The 20791-nt window shown below is 43.8% G+C and overlaps 1 protein-coding gene across 1 annotated transcript; it reads left to right on the top strand.

The window, feature by feature from the left end:
• The first annotated feature begins 9320 nt into the window (after positions 1–9320).
• On the top strand, positions 9321–12771 carry LOC125771512 (nociceptin receptor-like). The gene has a single exon (XM_049442198.1). The coding sequence runs from the start codon at positions 10819–10821 to the stop codon at positions 12757–12759; it is 1941 nt and encodes a 646-aa protein (XP_049298155.1). The 5' UTR covers positions 9321–10818; the 3' UTR covers positions 12760–12771.
• The last annotated feature ends 8020 nt before the right edge of the window (positions 12772–20791 follow it).

Genomic DNA, 20791 nt, shown 5'->3' with positions numbered 1-20791 from the left:
AAAAAAAGCTTTCAAGTATAGCTTTATTTTCTTTTTAATAACCCAGTTTAAATAAAATACGTTATTTTATTACTGTTTCAAGTAATGTTAAAAAAAGCATTGAAAGATTTAACATATTACCCTTGTCCATTCGTAAGTATTACTATTTCGTTTAAAATGCAACAAAAATGTCGTTTCAAACCAATTTTGTTAAGTGCGTTGCATAAATTCAGGCGCAAGAAAATTTCACCATACTGATATATTTATAATTTTCTGTACATTGAAGTTAGGTACTGTTTCTTGAACAATACAAATATTTGATTTATTAAATCAAAGTTGAAAGAATACGGTTTAAGGTATCTTTCAATTTTGATTCGTTTTTTTTCTCACAAAATTGATCCATTCGGATGTGGAATTGAAATGCTTTATGAGCAATATAAATCATTTTATTGTTTTATTGCTACTGTTCGCACTTTATGCATCTTTTAACACTTTCAAACATACATATCAATCTTCCTTCTGCAGACAAATAAACTCACAGTAAAGTGCATTGTTTTGCTCGAACGCAAACGCTTGCGCTTGTGCTCGTTTTGCTATGCAAATGTCTTTTCACACATATCATAAACCACCGTAAAATTTCAATTTCATTCGTCACACACACACACAACTATTCACGGATGGCAGCACGTAGAAGGAGAAACACGATGCAAATAATTATGCGCTCGAGGAAAGCTACGCTTTATGGAAGTTTCCGGTCGTATGAATTGCATTATCAAGTCGCGCATTCTCGTCAACCAGTGTGTCCCCGGGTGAATGTAGCGAGCGAATGTATCATCGTCCCATCAGCGAAACGCAAACATGCTAAAGGAACAATGCATGACACTTTATTTATAACATTTTGTGGGAGACTTGTACGGTGAGGATGGATTGTGCTCATAAACTTGTGTGGTGAATGTGTGGAGAATTAAGTGAAGTGAATAATTTCTAGGAATTCCGCTCCACTCAGCACTGGCGTAGAGAGTGTGCTGAAATGTTTCGTTGCCTTTTTAACAAAATCACGTTAACCTTTTTTCTCGCTCTTGGAGCGTTTAGCAAATTTTAAGGCGTAACTAAAAAAAACTTTTCTTAACTGAAAGGAAGCATTCAGCGTTTTTTTTTGTTTTTTTTTTTCGGTACCCGGTGCAGATGTAATTCGGACTTCATTTTACCATCTGTGCCAACTGTCAATTACCAGCAAGTATGCTGCTATCCCGTCTGAGAAGCGTGACAAATTCAATCCTCCACTTTGTCGGGTTTCCTTTATTTATGAAGCCGGTGTTTCCTTTCTGCACCGGTCCGGCAGAATAACCAGAAGGTTCAAAAACAAAAACAAGCACCTCCGGCAAAAGGTTCATCATCACGTTGGAATGAAGCTTTCGCTTGACCGAAAAGACTTTTCAGCTGGACAATGTCCGTACCGGTTCGTTCGGGTTCCTTTCGCAAAATAAGGCGAAAGATTTACACACCGTACCGAACGATCCTTCCGAGGAGTCGGTTGGGATTACTTACATCGAAGACCCTCCGGACAATCGGTAATCTCCGTAAGCTAAACCGCCGACAGTTCGCCGTCCTGTTCGGGTCATTAGATTTCATGGTGCATGTCAGTGTTGGACGTTGCGTAAAAAGGTTCTGGCTGGCATGGGAAAACGGGAGATTAGTGGTCCCCATTTTTCGGATTTCAACCGAATGGATAGACTGCCGGATGGTCAGTGTTTATATACGCGCTGGTGAAAAACGGTTGAACAAACCGGTACGACTGTCTGATTGCATACCATTAGGCGCTGCACATGATAAAAGGATGGAAAAGAGTGCTGATTTAGCACTCTAACCAAGAGCACAACCGTAAGCGGAGGAAATAATAAATCAATTTGCAAGAATGATTCCTTAATGAAAGAAAAGCTTTGTTGGATTGTTTATAAGATTGCATGATTTTGTATATTGTAATCTCAAGCACAAAGGTGTTGAAACGATTATGTAGAAATTATTCTTAACGAAATGCAAGCATGCTACTCGTAAAAGAAAATGTTACAAAATGGTCATCATAATAGATAAGCAATAGAATAAATTATGCCGAAAATCCTACTCACTTTCCTATCATCCTTGTAGAGCCAATAGGAAAAGGTGGCTTTTACAATTGTGATAAGGATTATGTCAAGCCATTCATGATGAAATATCGTACTGCCTGTTTGGTCATTTGATCAGCTTTGTCCACTCGATTTCCTTCGGATAGTAGCCGATGGTCGCCACTGAACCGTAAACAGATCGATGCAAAACTGCAGCCGGTACGGAACAACTGCATCGACCGAGCTTTTCATTGCCCGAACACTCCAAAGCCAAAAACCATCCGTACGGAAGACGATTCCCGCTTGCACTGACTATAAGGTAAATAATTCGTAATATATCCTACTCAACAATGTCCGTTGACCGAGAGCTGCAAGGAATGTTCAAACCCAGAATAGGAAACCAGGCTTGATTCTTGCGCTTGTAATAGAAATATATTCCTTCCTTCTAATTTATCCGACCATTCGTACGGCGGCAGAGAAAGATTTCAGTCGGTTACGAAACCAAGCAAAACCCTCCCATCCGGAAACAACTTTCCACGACAAGTCGACACCAAGTGCTGATAGATAATGCCCGGCTGATAAGGTGGTGTGCTAAAGTTGCCACTTCCTGTCAGTGCCAGATGCACCCGTACAAATGTGAATAGAGTTAGGGTTGGGAGTGTGATTGGAAAAAGAGACGGCAAGCTTTTCCTGTCGATTGGGGTTGCCGATTATGGACACGGTTGAAGCGTAAATAAAGTGGCCTGATGGCTTCCCGGTCGGTCAACGGAAGTCGTTTCTGCCACTCGATCGGTCCCATGATGGCAAACGATTGCATCTTTGCTTTGTTTTTCCGTTTCCTTCCTGTGGATCGGATTGACTGTGAGGAAGCTTTGTACCGGAGCAGAACAAAAACACTCACTGGGCACACAATGAAAGAAGAACATTCTTACCCAAGCGTCCCAGTAGCCGTTGTGTCGATGGAAGAGTAGTTCTCGTGTTCTCCCTTCGGTGCACTTTATTGCAATACGATGCTGAAACAATGTAGAACGAGGTACGTGTAGTTTTTAGTAGGAATTTGAAAAAATAAACGTGGCAAGCATTTCTTTGCAATTCAAACTTCTCATTTCGTCGTAACTGTAGGAGATTATAGCAGTAAGCTATTGGTTAAAATTGATTACGGTAAGCCGAAAGGTCGTATCACTGCACGTTAGTGAATGAAATGTAGATTATAAAACACATTTTCTCCGAAGTTAAAATCATGGCATGGAATGAGGAATTTTTGCCTGGAAATTTCAACTATAAATGACTTTGTTGTACAACAAGTATCAATTTTTTGTTGTTGTATTCAAATATACGTTAATTGGGAGTAATTTTTATAGAGAATTTTCTTAATTGCCAGAAATACATGTCTATTTTTTTTTTGTAATTTACACATAATAAAATAAGAGATACAATATGAGATGGAGGCGCCCAGTAGATTGTACTGTGTGATGGAGACGCCTGGTGTTTTTCAATGAATTTGGTATAAAAACAAAAAATCAGTATATTTCACAGAAATTCAATAACAAATCAACCTACAATTTCACATCCATTCAGCATTACTATTAAGCATTACTAGTAAGCATTACATAGTAAGCATTACTATTAAGCAATCTCACATTGTGTTACAAAGAAATGGTTTTACCTAGATGGAGATAGCCAATTAAAATGCGTTCTGAACAATTCTCATTAGTTGGGTGAACATTTTTTCCAGTTCAATGAAAAGTATCGGATAATGCAAAAAACAATCTCTAGAATCGAGAGGCTCCGTAATTAAGCGGGAAATAAACTTAGCCGAAGTGAAAATATCGCTGCTTTGCATGTTATTATTGGATGTGCAGATGGAGATATACAAACTATGGCAATTTAAACTATTAAAAAAAAGTTATTTTTTCATTAAATTCATACAGATGCTATCTAAGCTAGCATGTTTCAAATAACTTGCACCAGCCAACAGTTTTTAGAAAATTAGAAAAAAAAATCAGAGAAATTACACTCAAGTAAACGAGTGCGAAAGATAAGACTTAATGCTGCTTCATCTGCTTTACATCACGACCGTTGGATACGGCTCGTTTCATTCAAACTCAGCGGCAGGAGTTAATCCTTTCGGATGAAATTAAAATTACATCCAATACCACCCGCCGCTGGAATATGATATAATTGAATCTTCATGCATCAGAGCACAGTCTAGCATGTTATCATTGTGTGAGGATTATCTGCCTGTTCGTTTGGTTCCATCGCTGGTTTACCTACGCAGTTTCTATTCGTGCAAAAGTATCGTTTCGAATTTCAATTCGAAACAAACGCGCGCACCATTGCTATGGTACACACGTGTAAAACTATTTTTGCTATTTTGTTTAAAGGATAATTTTGGTTATCCAATTGTACGATTTGCATAATCCAGCCCGGCAGCTTACGGCTGCATCACAAAACAGAGGAATACGGTTGCCATCATATGCGTCATTCGGTACATTTCAAATGCATCCAATACTTCAGGCTGGTGTCAGCGTCATTAGAAACAGAGAGTATAAAATTGGCTCCAGTAACAATCGAATAAGCTTTCGAATGAATCCAACCGATAAGCTACCAGTTACGGATGGAATGTGATCACTGTGACAACGTACCCTTATGCAAGCCAACCAACCAACTCATCCATCATGCGCATCGGTTTGATTGAAGAAATGTTGTCTATTGAATAGTGACGTTCGATCGAGCTATCGTATTTATTTTTTCTCATTCCTTGCGTTACGTACTTTAAGCACACTAACGCACACCTCCGTATCAACTGTTTCGTTGAACGTAATTTTAACCATACGCTCAAGGGTTTGTGTGATGAAATTTCGTCACTTTGGGCAAAAACCTTCGCCGAAGGTTAAAGTAGGACCGGAATTCCATTCTACGGCGTCGAGCAATGGCGACGACAAACGGGGCGTCTGGTTTCGACCCTCGTTTCGTCACGCTTGACAGGGGTTTGACGATTGTGGGTGGGTCGAGACGCTCCGGCAAAGATGTCCGATCTTCTTGTGCAACACTTGAAAATGTCATATTTTATGTATAGCATAATGGATGCCCTTGAGCGTCCAATAGCTCTCACTGTTTCAACTGCGTACGTCACGATGAGCTTGAATTGTGCGGTATGCTACCCACCGGCCCATAACAAGTGACACAATGGGTCTTTTCAAATGATTCTACTACGCAGAAAACCTAAACCTTGCAAAAGGGCGTGCCGGTTGCTATGGGACAGAAAGGACCGAAGATTATTGTCATAATCCCGACGAATGAGTTAATCCTATGAGGCAAATGTTAACTTTCCCATACAATAAGAGTAGATACTTAGAAAACTAGCTTTTCTATTCAAATTAACACATCCTTATATTTGCCATCCCGACTTACCCGACCGCGAAACGTTCTGTTCGTCCGGGGGGTTGAAATTGAAATAAGCCAACACACACAGCGTAAAGTAGGCTACACAATCGGAACGCTTCTGGATGTCGACAGCCGAATAGGAAATGAAGTACACAAATAACAAAATAAAAACCCCTGCGCCATATTCCCTTCCCAACCTAACCGAAGTTGGTAGCGTTTCTGTAGCATAAAGTAGCTTTTCCGGGAGACGCTTAACGCTGACGGTCGAATGATTTTGACAGTGGTTTTTTTAATGGAACTCTCAATTCGCCCACTCTCGAATGGAGGCGCCTGGTACTGTCGCCTAAAACACGATGGAGACGCCTGGTACTTGACAGACCAGCTTTTGGTAGATAAAATGCGTTTTTGTATCGTTTCATAATTGACAAACTTTACTTTTCGTGGTAAATAGCATCTTTCAGCACATAAGAAAAGGTTCATCGAGTGAGTGAGAACCATGAGAAGTGAGTTTAATTTACTCGGAATACATTAGTTTACTCTTTAATGTTGAAATTTGTACCAATAAATAACTAATGAGTGTTGTGATGTTTGAATATTTTTTTGCCTATGCTTGGAAGCTCATTTTTATACACCCACTGCTACACATTAAAGGAAAGCATACGCAAGTTTTTCCTTCCCGTTAGCGATACTTTGATGTATCATGCAAAGTTGATAAAACGGTCCATACAACATGAAACATCAACCTTTCGGTGTGTATACACTTAACCTCGTTTTAAATTGATGTTTGCGGTTAAAACAAAAAAAAATCACAACCAAATTCCATCAACATACAATGACCATGCGAACCATAAATCGAAATTGCCAACATACCTCCTATCGGAAACGAGCGAATGCTTTGTTGTTTCGTAAACGGTTCGGGAACCGGTGTTCGATGCGAATTTTACAACGTGCAATTTTTATCGAACGATCGGAAATCTTTTACGGATTTTCATACTACCAACAAAAAGGAAAGAACGGATTCTTTACTTGGGTATGATTTTCCTCTGACCAGTGAAAAACATTCACATTGCAAGAAAAGAATTCCGGTGCTAAAGGAAATCTTCCCTTGCTAAGGATCCTCCGAGAAATGTCTCTGTCCCATTACGTACCACCACGTCTTCGGTTGGTGCAAGTGGATGTTTTGTGGGAGGGGCGGAAATTTATGTGTTCTTATTTAAATTTTCTTTCAAATATTCCCTAACCCGACCCCGGATGAAGGACAAAACAACAATAAAAATGCTGCACATTTCGTCCTCGGTTTGCTGTCCATTGATTTTGTTTTTTTCGCATCCCACTCGTTTTTCCTTCCTCACACCCCAAATCAGCGGGGGCGAGGGGAGGGACGGGGGGATGGGAAAACTACTGCAACAAGCTGTTACCGCTTCTAACGCAGAGAGCAACTTTCTGTCAACGAAGTGTGGGAAATGATCCAACCCGTTGGGATTTGGCCCCATCGTTGCCCGGTCGTGCTGTTTCGCATGTGTCGGAAATGCTCCGGAATCGTTGAGCTGTCCTGCTACTACAACAGTAGCGGGACACTTTGCATCCCATCGTATCGCAAGCAATGGCATCATAAATTGTTCGGTAATTTGTTCCGTAGTGTTTGCGCCAAACGTGCCAACATAATTTGTGTGCCGGGCAGAAAGTGACGGCGACCGACCGGTGGTAGATAATCAACCGTTTTGTTTCGGCATCATTGTTTCTCGCTGGTCTTTATGGGTTTTCACGATACAGGCGATCAGCAAACTGGGCGATGCAGCAACAACCGGTGGTGCTTCCCGAAAAAAAAAAACCGAGTGCAAAACTTGTGAAGGAACTCTGGCACTGGTCGAAACACACCATGTGGTTGTGTTTCACAACATACTGTTGTGATAAAAGCTTCACTAGCGTACGGGTTTTTGGGTGCTTCGGGCCACGTTTGTCGATGATACTGCTCGTGCAGTGTTACATGTGTTTAAGTTTTTATTTTATTTATATTCTACGGTAGAGAATTATGGGTTTTGATGTTTGTAGTAAAAAAAATTCACTTGAAAATAAACATTCCAATCGATGTAAACACTGTAAAAAGCGAAAAAGGTTGTAAGGTGTAAACTATTTAGAAAATTGTAATAAAAAAACATTTCAATAAATTTTCCAGAACGACTACATTTACAAGTGACGAATAGACATTCCTAGAACCCAACATAAAAAGGTTTCATAGTTTGATAGACTGAAATGTCGGGTTTTAGTGGAATTCAAAATCAAACCATATTCTGATCGAACACCAAAATAACCGAAAAAAGACAGCCAAAGATTTCCAATTGATTGCATTCATCTGCAAATACTCGTATCTACAAAATGATCGTCTAGGAAATCCTGAACGATGAACTCATCCAGTAACGCACGCTGCTATTGATAAGCTTTTCTTCGTATGCTTCGATCATAGAATTGTTTTCTTTCCTGTGAAGATCCCGTACGGTTGCGATTCGAAACAAAACACATATTCGAAACCCGCTTCGATTGGAAGCTTGGGTGCAATGTTACGGAAACCCACTAGAGCGACGTATTACTAGACTTGCACGAGTTTTCCCCCGGGAAAACCCCGAAAAAGGTTAGCGTACGGGGAATGCTCAGCAAAAAAAAAATGTTGGAAAATTCCTCGTAATGCTAGATCTAACCCTTTTCTAGAGAATCTACCAATGGTTGAATGCGTTGCAAGAGGCGAAGGATTTGGTACGGATCTGTTCTATTTCATTACTACCATTAGAATCCTTTTAGGTCGAGTACGAGTTGGGTGTACGGCATCGGTGCAGCTACACAGTTATTAGTGCCGCTGCAATGATTATTTCATTCGTTGAAAATGTGATTAAATGATGTGCATCTGGGCGTACGTGAACAAAGAATTTGCGGTTCGCTAGTGAGTTAACTAATGCACCGTGAGGAAACAATTCCAAAAGTTTAACACTTATTTAAAAAAAAACAATCACTTAAAACAAAACAAAAAATCTTTCGTTATGAATACAACGTTGCAGCAAACATTCAATTTGTTTAATTAATTTAAAAGGATTAAAACAAATTTCAGATAAATTAACTGATTAATCACGTACGTTGCTCATCAGGAAAATATTTCCACTATACTGGGTCGCGTCGTGTGCGCGAATTGAAAGTGCATCGTGCAGCGAGCCACTTGTAATGTCGTCCTCGACCGTGAGAACGTGACTCGAACGGTGCCTAAGGTCACGGTAAACCACCAAACGACACCGGCATAGCCCGTCGGGTGTAACACGAAAAGCACATTTGTCTGAACCGGTCTGACCCTTCTGCTTGGTTCGCTTGTTCTTTGTCACAGTTTGTAGAAACATCGGGGTTGGCAGACGGTCGCGGAAAACCTGTGGGCAACACGGCAAGCTGCAAGCTCTATAAACAAACGATCTAGTACTACATTCACTGGTGAAGGATCGCCGAAGTTATCCGAATCCGTGCTGTACTATGAAGGAGAAAATGTCTGCCATGCGCACAAACGACTGCCAGGGGAAACGGATGTGTGTGTTCGGAGTTTTTCACCGATTGTCGATAGATGAATGAAAGTGAAAGTGTCTAGATAAAGGGCCCCAAACCCGGTACGAGATAAAAAAACGGTAACATGACACACGGGGAAACAGGTGGTAACGAGTGTTTCGAGACGAGGCCGGCAAAAAACGACGCGTCCTACTGTTGTCGTAGGACAATACTGTGTGCCCAAGTGTGCGTCACTACCAATACCGGTGCATGGTAGCGTTCGTGTCTCGATGGACGAAACACGGAGCTGGCACTCCATCTGCCAACAATGCAAACGTTCAGTTCGCGTTTGAACGCGCTAGTGAACGGTCGGGAAAATATTCTCACACATTTTGGAATATTTGTGGCGAACGTGTATACGAAAGAGTGTCTATTGGGTGTTGAATTGAATCAAGCACCAAAAAAAAACAGCGCAATTCGAAAGAGAATAACAAAAAAAACATTCTCACAAGCAGCTTGATCGACAGTGTGCAGGTGTTCCTTTCAATTTACGGGTAGTACGGTTCAAACAAATAAACGCTACTACCGTACTGGCAGGTGCAGATCACATCACACATTAGACCACTGCCCGGGAAAAGCGCATTCGGAAAGATGAGTTATGAATTAAACACACCGAAAGGTGTGTAAACAAGGAGCGATTTAAATTCCATACCCTCCGTGAGTGGTGAGTGAGTTTGTCCGTCTTCGTGCAAAACGGCGTGGCGAACGGTAATAAAACCAGCTTCCTACCCGGGCGGTCCCAAACTGTTTGTTTATGGAGCATCCTGCTGCTGCTGGAGTAGCTTCTGCAGTTTGTTTGCCTCCCAACGGGTCAAAATGATTCAATAGCAAGACCGACATTCTGCTAATGCAGGTGAAACGATACACACAGTGGGGTCCGTCTGACGGTAAACCCGGTGCGATAGGAAGCGAATCACGTCATATTGTATCGATACCACCACCGTCTTCGATCGGACGGAAATGTGAATGCCGTGGTAGACATTTTAATGAGATTCGGACCAATTTTACGCCTGTCGTGTGTTGGTTAGCTAAAAATAATACACATCTCGCGTAAGCTTCCGATCGGACTCAGTTGACTTCTGTTGACAAGGGGGAAAAAAACAGTGACAGTACTTACTTGATTTAAGCCGTGTCCGGGAAGGAAGATGTGCTCAGCAAGTTAGCAACAATGTTCGTGTGTGGATCTTCTGGATACGTTTCGGTTGTGGATTCGCATCTGAAAAATAATATTCCTTAGAGTGGCGACGACAAGAGCGGAGCAATTTTTGAATAAATTTAAGTGTTGAAGGCAGTACCTGTTTGTCTGTTGACGTCCCGGTGCAAAGGGCCCGTTTGCTATGCTTGTAGCGTATGTGAGTTGAAACAGAACTCACCCCCATTCCGGTTCAGTGTTGAAGATACAGATACGGTGTTATCACGATATATACACAAAAAAAATCGGAATGAAAACTGTCCGCTTAGTGAACACGTGAACACATCTAATCGAAAGTGACTGTGCGGCTCGGCTTGTGTGCCCCGTCATGTGAAGTAACGTAGGATTGGAACACTGTTGTAGCGAGTCAAATTGGAACTGGGACACAACACTCTCGGTGTCACCTCGCATTCCCATTGCGCTGTCCAGCTCACCGTACCGAAGACGCGGCCAGAAAGCTAGCAAACGGCGTGTAGGTGTTTCGGAAAAAAGGACATGCTTTTTTGCGGTGGAATAAATTAGAAAACCACTGCACGGTACGCGCACCGGCAATACCAGGAAGCTGACCGTTCCGGTACAACCATGGACTGGAACGGAACGACCAGCGGTACAGTTGATCTGCTAGTGTCCGCCGGTACAGTTGCCCTATCGACGTTGGCACCGGCCCCGACGGCCGTACCACCGGATCTTAACCCATCCACGGGGATGTCAACTACCGGAACGGATACCACCAGCATGACAGCTTCCGTGAGCGATATAACGATAGCGACCGCCGCACACTACCACGGTGGCATACCGTTTCCTTCCGAGCTGCTAACCTTCCTGCGGCAGACCACCACGATCGCTACGTCCTCTTCTGCCTCCTCCTCGATGCCTTCGCTGGGTGTTACGAATTTTTCCACCTTTCTCAGCAACATCACACTTCGGGCGCTAACAGCATCGGCTGGCGGTGGTGGTGTTGCGGGTCCAGGTGGAACAAGTTCGGCCGAGTTCACCGCAAATCTGTCACGCCGTTTCCCGCACCATCCGTTCTTCAGTACCTTCTTCAATGATTCCGCACTCGACATCTGTCCCTCGATCCAGATGCCGGTTGGGAATGTGATTTCGATGATTCTGTACGCGTTGGTCGCTATCGTGGGTTTGTTCGGTAACACGCTCGTTATCTATGTGGTGTTGCGCTTCTCCAAGATGCAAACCGTCACCAACATGTACATCCTGAATCTGGCCATCGCTGATCAGTGCTTTCTGATCGGCATACCGTTCCTGATCACGACGATGCACCTTGGCGAGTGGACGTTCGGCAATGCGATGTGCAAAGCGTACATGGTATCGACCTCGATCACACAGTTCACGTCGTCCATCTTTCTGTTCATCATGTCGGCCGATCGGTACATTGCTGTGTGCCATCCGATCTCGTCACCGCGCTTCCGGACGCCACTCGTGTCGAAGGTGGTGTCCGCGATCGCGTGGACCGCATCCGCACTCATCATGCTGCCGGTAATGCTGTACGCGAACACGATCCGCCGGGAAAAGGACAAGATGTCGTGCAACATTATGTGGCCCTCGGAGACGGGCGCTAACTCCGGTTCCACCTTTACGCTGTACTCGCTCATACTCGGATTCGCGATACCGCTCACGTTGATACTTATGTTTTACTATCTCGTCATCCGGAAGCTGCGTACGGTTGGGCCGAAATCGAAATCGAAAGAGAAGAAACGATCCCACCGGAAGGTGACGAAGCTGGTCCTGACGGTGATTACCGTGTACGTGCTCTGCTGGTTACCGTACTGGATTTCACAGGTAGCGCTCATTAACTCACCACCGGACATTTGTAAGTCGCGGCTAGAGATAACCGTGTTTGTGCTGGTGAGCTGGCTCGGTTACAGCAACTCCGCCATGAATCCGATTCTGTACGCCTTTCTGAGTGATAACTTTAAGAAAAGCTTCCTGAAAGCGTGTACCTGCGCCAAGGGTAAGGAAATTAACGCACAGCTGCAGATTGAGAATAGCTTTTTCCCTCGTTTCGGTCGTAATCGTGGCTCGGAGCGTGGTAATTCTACCAAAGTTTTGCAGTCGAATAATCGGCCCAACAACCGAACAGGACTGCCGGATGCTCAGGGCAATCTGCCGCAACAGCAGCAACATCAGCAGCAGCACCAGCAGCAGCATCAGGCGCAACATCAATCCAACGATGCTCTCGCCAACAATAACAATGTTAGCAATGTGAACAATAACAGCTCGCAGGCAGGTACGGCTAATGGGAAAAGGGCCGGTTTCCAGAACGGTTCATCCACCGTACCGTACGGTGGTATGAGCTCGGATCAAGGCTCCATCGTGCGTGGATGTGGCCCATCAACGAGCGTAACGACCATCCAATCCTCGTCCGCTCGTCCATCCACCGATCTGCCGCCAGCCGGTGCACCGATAGTGCCAATATCGAGCCGTGCACTGGACAGTGGTAACGATGGTTCACCGGTGCCCGGTTTCTGTGGCCGGCCGCCCGTACTCCACACGGACCTGTAAAACGTCAACAACCACCGTCGGGGGTCCACCGGACACGACCGGTGTCGGTAAATTGGAAAACGAAGCAACAGACCTCCGTCCCGTTCCTCAGTGCGTGATGTTCGTCCTACCGGTCGCACCGGCATCCAGATCGTTCCGAGAGCTAGATAATGTAAGTAGCTCATGGGGACACTGCATTCGGGGAAAGTAAACCTACAACAGCACCAACAACAGAAAAAAAGCACAACAATAAGTAAAACAACGTTAACGTGATTCGCAGCACCCGGATGTGAGTCTCATCTCCGAGCCAGTATTTATCTACCTTCTGAGCGTGGTGATCCGGTTGATGATGACGATAAATTCCCATTGCTCCGTAGGGGGGCACCATGTGTCCGTGTGTTTACTGTTTCCAATTGCGTTTTCCAAATGTTTGCGACAAACATTTCAGCTACAATTGAGTTGATACTGTACTGTGCGTGTCTGCTCGCACTCTCTAGGGTCTCCTATACTTATCCGGCACTGTGACAGCTGTCAGGTTCCGGTGGGTCATTGTTTTCCTTTTGATTGTCCATTGTTTGCCGGTTGATTGAGTTTTGCGATCCCAGACCGTGCCGTAAACAGTATTAAACTAACACACACACACACATCCAGCCTGCTGTGCTTGATCGGCGGTACTGCTTTCTTGTTTGCAGTATGTTTACTTCATTACATCGCAGGTTGCTTGTTGCTGCAAAGACAACGGGGCGGGATAAAATCCGTGTGTGCGAAATTGATCACCTGCGTGACAGTGTGAAACACGCACGCATGGTTGTAGCAAAATCTCGCACGCTACTAAAATTGACGCTTTCTCAAGCGAAACACGTTTTCCCTTCGTAGCGTGTTCAGTGTGGTGTGAAAATGGGAAAAATCTTCCCAAATCACTGGCTCTGATTTGCGACAGCATCGACGATTCAGTGTGTCTCGACGAAGTAGTTACTTCCTTCCTGGCGATTACTCTTTACGCGCGTGCACGGTAAGATTTTGCCGGGGCGGTTGGTACAGCGAGCGAGCAAAAAAAAAGAAGACAGACGATGGCAAATTAATGGTTCGTTTAGTGAAAAGCGTGTGATAACGAGGGGGGTAGGGCCACAGCACAACACTGCGTCCTGGGTTGTGTGTGTGTGTGAAGGTTCTTCGATTACACACCATTTGCTCGAACATGGTCCTGGACTTTGGTGGATAGTGGTTTCTCGCATGTGAAAACTGCACAGAACGATGCCAACCGAGTACCACCGAGAGTCGGTCTGGTCGACAACCGTTGGTACAGTTGGACAAATCGACGCGACATGTAAACCGTGATTGCGGTCGTAATGATGCGTGCTTATGGAGCAAAACGGAGCGAGAATCGGCGTAAAGGTAGCGGGAAAACATTTCCGAAAAGGTTATCGGTAAAGGAATTTTCTCCCCTATTAACTCACTTTCCCTTTTCCCTTTCCTCTAGCGCACACGGAATCGGAACGCATCATCCCGAACAGAGACGACGACGATGCTCCGGCAATTGTTTGGTGATGAAATATTTCACCCAGACGATCAAAATTTAGATAGTGAACGCGGGCGCGGGGGTTTTGCGGTGATGGGAACGGAAACGGCTAACGATTGCTAGACGATGTTTCAATCAATCCACTAAATAACCCTCACCGCAAAGACAATCTCCAGCCGTGTGTGCTCCGGCATTGGAAATTTGATGGACGTGCCATTTTTTATCCTGTCTCCATTTTACCAGCAGCTCGGATTAGACTGCTCGGTTTGGATGCGATTGTTTATTGTTTGTCTACCCCCGTCTGGAAAGATCAATATTTAACGCATCGTCCCGAAAAAAAAAATCAATCCAATCGATTGCCGATCTTCCTTGCGCTTTTGATTGTACTGCGGCGGCTTTGCGCTGATGGATGTTGTTTATTTATTTACCGATCCAATAATCGCGCTCCCAGCGCAGGAAGGTGAAACGATGACGGGCGGTGAATCGTAGCGTGAAATATTTCATCCCCACGCTGTTGGCCAAATTTTACGTTGAACGCAGCTCGTTAAATTGGATTGGGACCAGCCGGCAAAATAGTTGTCCTGCGCGCTAAGGGATTCGCGTAAGCACAGTAGTACTACTGTTGCCATTTGTTGTGTCAACTTTCACGATCATTTTCCTGCGCCCGAACACCGATGAGGATGAAGGCGCCGAATCTCTTAGCGTAACCCCCAAAAGTAATTATCCGTAAAAAGCGATGCTTTCAGAAATAATTATAAGCAGCCTCGATTCATCCGGAGTGAGCGTCGCTCCGAAACCGAAACTTCCCGCACGCAAACGGTCGCGTGGATAATTTAATCTGTTTTTCGTTGCGCGCCGGAAGGCTGAAGCTTTGGACATTATTTATCATCCAATTAGGCGTTTCGAGATGTATCTTTTTGGGTGGATACGAAAAAAAACACGATGACTCTACAATTATGTCCCCGTTCCATCGATCCCACGCCGAAGCGATCCTTATCGAGATCGCTAACAGCTATCAGGGTTGTTTTTGGGGTTTTGTTGTTGTTTTTTTTTGTTAGTAAGGGTATTGTTTTTTGGTGAAAAAGTTTTTACCCCAAGCCTCAAACTTCGGCGGTAAGATTTCGGTGTCCTTAATTAAGAGAACCCAGCATGATTTGGGTGGACTGATAGAATCGAACAGGTTAACAACGGTTCGTTCTTTCTTTTTTTTGTTTTATTGGTTGGACACCCACTGTAAAGGACATGGCGTTCACGTACAGCTACAACTGAGTGTGTGTGTGTGTGCTTTGGTAAAGCGAAAGCGTTGATTTTCCAAAGTTTTCCATTTCAGGTCCCAGTGGTATCCCTTATCATAGGAAAAGTGGTTAACATGGGGTGTTCTACCGCTTCGCAGAAGACCGCTATCGTTTGCCGATCTTAATTGACGTGCATTAGTGCTCCGTTCCGGAACAGATCGGTAAGCGATGCCGTTGGTGAACAGGTAGAGGCAAGTCGTACCCACACTTGCGGACACGTGTTCATCTTTGGTCCCAAATGTACCCGCTAGCGTTTTATTGCGCACTCCCGTCATTCTCACTCTCGTTTTCGCGGTGACTTGATTGACTAGACCACGGTACGATTCGTATCGAGCATCCACAGGGATCTTCCCAATTTCCCAGCATCATCCAACCAAACGATTCGTAACGCCACATCGTCATCGAAACGGGCATTCCGGGCGAAAGCCAGGCCACAAGGCTGATGAAGAGCGTAGCGTTGTGAACGAAGTGTGAAGTGGTTCTTAGATTTCATCACGCATCCTTTACGGTCATGGCTCGTCCCGGTTGCCAAGGTTATGTCATACCGCAAATATTAGACGGCAACTTTTCCAATTCACTTCACTGTCGTCGCCAACGCCATTGCGTTGCTGCTGATGGCGTGGGCACACAACCCAACACGGGTGTCGATTTTTCGGGTCAAAGTGAAGAGTTTTCTGGCAGTGAACGTTTGGGGGAAGTTTTTTTTTCGTCTGCGGAAGAGCTAGCGTTCCCTGCGTGTACCGTGTGTAAACAGTGGAATGTTCACCGAAGCTGCAAACATTCATTCGCAGACGATGGTACGCACTTGACATCGAAGGCGCCACTGAGTGGCGTTGGAACATCTTCATAGTCTACGGTAAGGCACATCATCTCGTGCCACGCTGATACACATTTTTTGGTGTTTACTTTGGCAGACTAACACGCTTAGGTTTATTTCGGGTTGAGGTGTATTTAGGATCGCGTATTTCCACGAAGTTGAGTAACGTTATACAATGTCTGCATGATGCTGAAAGGTGCATCAATGTTGCCACTAATGTGTTCGTTTACGGCAGGTGAGAAAAGCTACGAGAAAGACATATTGTTTCGGATTAGCTTATGGTTTTTGGTAGAAGAAATATGATACGACTAATTCATCTGCTTTCGGTTAAATAAATAAATACTATACATTTGCGTTTAACCTACAGCTGTACAAGTTACACTTTTATCAATATTATTTCGTTAGATTAGGAGTTTGAAATAAAGCGCCTTAAGGTATGCAATCAGCGGCATTCTCTAATTCACTTTCTTCTTCATTTAAACTTCATTACTTACATTAATTTTTATCCACATGTCTACCTATGTCATGGAGGGCTGATATAGTCGGATGCTACCTACACAAGGCTATCCTTGTTTGAAAACTTTAGTTTAATGTTTAAACTATAACTCTTGTTTATAGAACTACAACCTTTAGTGTACGGAGCACCGATTTATATGAAATTTGTTTCTAGTTTCGAGATGGCACATGGCTTAAGTTGCCGATTTCAACATCTTTAAGGTCTTGGAGCACTTAAGATGCTTATCCAATACAGGGGATACGTATGGGATGGCTCTGGAAGCTGGATTCCCCAGATAGAAGAAAATGAAGTGAGCAGAAGCGATCACAAAACTTTAGACAAATCTCGTCGACTGTTCTAGTTCATTCGATATCCTTTATTGGAATGGATTCTAATTAACCACAAATCTTGTGTGCTACATGTATAGCTTTAGGCTCTGTAGCTGGTGGTACTATACACAAAGAGAAAGAGTGGCCTACCTTCAGGCGTGTGCATCTAATTGAAAAAGGTGGTCGCCTAAAGCAAGGCAATCTGCACTACAAATTGTATTAAAATGGAACATAATAGATGAACAGTTTAATCACAGTTATTTTTCACTATAAAACTATGTAGCAAAGACGGGGTAAAATTATTTAAGTGACTGAATTACTCAATAGGCATCTTGTCAATAAACCATAAACGGAATTGTACTGATTAGACAAAGGAATACACAATGCAATAAATTTATTGGTTACCGTCGTGTTCAACCGATACTTCCCATTGCATAGAATTGAATATTAAATAGCACCCAAAAAACGTACCATAGCTACCTAGCTTTCGCCGGCAGCACGTCCCACTTCAAATCGGAAAACAATTCCCAGAAACTGGAAACCGTGATTGCCTGCTACTGTCCGATCGATTGATTGCCGACTGCTGGCGGGTAAACATTTTCCAACCCCGATGATTGAAAGCAAACGGCGTCTGATGAAACTATTTACTCTTGCCAATCGATCGAAGCTTTCAAGCAGCAACTTAAAGAGGCCGCAAATTAAAAACTTTAAAATTTGACATAAGTTTTTACATGTGATAAAGTTTATTTTTTTATTTCTGTACAATTTTTTTTCGTCCTCTGCTCGTTATGCAAAAATACGCTTATCTACACCTCAGGAACTGCTGTTTCGGCGACAAGTTCGGTTTCGGTCGTAGTCGGGACGGTCTCTTCGCCAGTGTCAGCACGCACCTGTACATCCTCGTTTGTTGCAAGCGTAACGGTCACATCGACCGTTGTAAGATCATTCACTTTTTGCGTCACATTTGAAACTTCAACGCTGGAAGTTGCTCGTGTCTGTTCTACGACTTCCGTGACAACGGTCTGTTCCTTCTCTACCGGACGCTGTACTTTCGCTGTGCCATCTAATTCCAATTCTTTCTTGGTAGAATCGTCTCCCGTTGGTTCACTCAGTCCGGATTTTGGTACATCTTCCTTCACTGCGGTGGTTTTGGATTCTGGCACCGCATCGACGTTCGTAGGTTTCGGTTCCTCTACCGTCGTATCGGATGACTTAGCAACGGTTGCTGTTTGCTCTGGTCGATCGTCGGTTTTCGTTTGTTCCACCGTAGTTACCGTGTTTTTCACCATGTTATTGGGAACCGTCAGTACCTCCTGAGCAGTGTTGGTGTCTTCCGTCACTTCAGCAGCATTGTTGGTTTCAACAACGGTCGTTTCCTTGGAGTTGGATTCGTTCGATTCGACAGATTCCGAGGAGCTATCGGATGCTTTCCGAGTAGTAGCAGGAGCACTGTGGATTGTGGTTGCCAATAGAACAACCACCAAACAGAAGTACACCATCGAGACAGGCTTCATGGTTTGAAGATGATTTTTTGGGGCAGTACGCGACGTGTGTTTTTTGCTTGGGAAGAGAATCAATACTGACTGATGGTTGGAAAGATGGAACGGTTTTTATACCAACTTCTTTCCCATTCCTGGCGCAACTACCTGTCGCTCTAGTGGCTTGCCCTATCTAGGTCCATATCTTCGAAATGTGTTTTCCGTTGCAGCCTCGTTCGAAACTACCTGTTCCTTTAATGGTTCTCTTGTGGCTAGATTTTAATGTGGTTTTTTTCCACTCTCAATTCTACCTTGCGCGCCGCGACCGTGTTCCCCGCAAGAACGTGCTGTGAGGCACTTATTTGTTGTTTTTTAAAAAACATTTTATACCTTTTTTTCTTTCTTTTCTTCGGGTTCAAAAAGGGACATCGTTCCATAACCTGTTAGGCCATCTTCTACCTACTGCTGCACGTAGGGTAAAAAGGAAAACAACAATTAAATAGAAACCCTGTTTACCCTCCTTTATTCGTTCTACCCATTAAGACCCGTTTTTTTTGTGAGCGAGTTGTTTTTTGTTTTGTTCGCCTATTTTTATTCCTTTCATCGAAAAGGGATGCACACGAACTCGTGACCGTGCAGTGAAGATAATCTGGTGGCAGTTAAGTGCTATTGGTCACACCAAATTACAGCCCGGAAATGTAGCTATTGTGTGCTGGAGTTTTCTTTTTATGTTAAGAATAATTGTTTTATGTTTGGCAGTCTTTAAGGGGTATAGGGCTTTTACGACTACAACAAACGAAACAATAAAAGGGTAACAACAACAAAAAGTAGGATTTTATGGTTTAAAATAATTGCACACTCGTGATTTTATTTGGGAAAGGGCTTCCTTTCTTGGAATGCGACATAAATTGGAATTACGCACATATCTAGACCAAAGAAGGAGCTTACAGCCTAACTATCTTAATAGCTTTCATTAGCCAAGTAGAATTTTTTTCTTTGCACCAAACAAATATCTTCCTCCCTGCTGTTTAATCGAGGACAACACCCACATCAACAGCATTGCGTCCAATTGCTTGCTGATAAAACTTCCCTAATCGGCCCCGTAACTACTTACCGCAAAACCTTGAAACCACAGCCCAGGTTTGAACAACTTTATCGTGCCTCCTCAAAATACGCACCGGAATTGATGACACAAACAACTGCTTTACAACTCTCTGGAACGGTAAAGACCACAACAAAACCACCAAAAGTCAAAGCCTACGACTACCATCATCCATCTCGCAGGCATGTCAGAGTTCGCAAAACGGTCTGTCAGTTGCAAATTGTCCCCTTTGATCAGGAACTCCCTGTGATCTCCTGGATGGCAGGATGCTTTCGGCAAATGGCACGTTGTACGTTGGGCCCGCCTTTGCTGATGATGTAGGTGTACAGTATCTGATTACATTCCGAACTTTGAAGCGTTAACATAATGTTAGTAGGACATCGAATTGCAACGGATAAAGCGGGCACTACATTCCAGCACTGATGATGAGCCCTGTACTGGTTCGGAACGGATGTGGGTTGAAGTTATCGCTCATGATCGCCTCCTACACAACTGTTCCTGGCAAGTTTGACTTCCAACTCCAAACTTAGATAATTGTCGGTGGAATGATTCGTCTTGTGTGGTTCTGCTATTTTGTTTGGAGAAATTTACTGAGAGATGGACATATACGCAACATTTCTGAGAATGATGAGTAAGAAAGTTACCTACCCAAAAAAATCCCCCGCAAAAAGTGCTGAACACTGAAGATAGTGGTGATTTGATTGCATTTCGTTAAGCTGCTTTGCTTGTTGTGTTTTCCGAGTTTCCGATCAATTTCCAGAGCACACTTCCGGCGATTACATTGTAGGATTACATTTGAGGAACGGGGGGGAAAAAGTTTGCCATTTGGCGACCGCCGGCACCAATCTGCCAGTCACGTTGTAAAGCAACCGAATGGTGGTGTCCGCTTACACATTGCCTGCAAGGAATTACGCGGGAATACTTCATAACGGAAAGTTAAATATTACCCGGGACCGTCCACACCAGGTTAGCTTTCGTGTGTCTATAATCTGCAACAGCAACACAAAAAAAAAGGAA

This window comes from Anopheles funestus, chromosome 3RL (assembly GCF_943734845.2).
Source record: "Anopheles funestus chromosome 3RL, idAnoFuneDA-416_04, whole genome shotgun sequence".
In the NCBI taxonomy this organism is placed as follows: domain Eukaryota; kingdom Metazoa; phylum Arthropoda; class Insecta; order Diptera; family Culicidae; genus Anopheles; species Anopheles funestus.
This window is presented reverse-complemented; position numbering and strand designations above follow the sequence as displayed.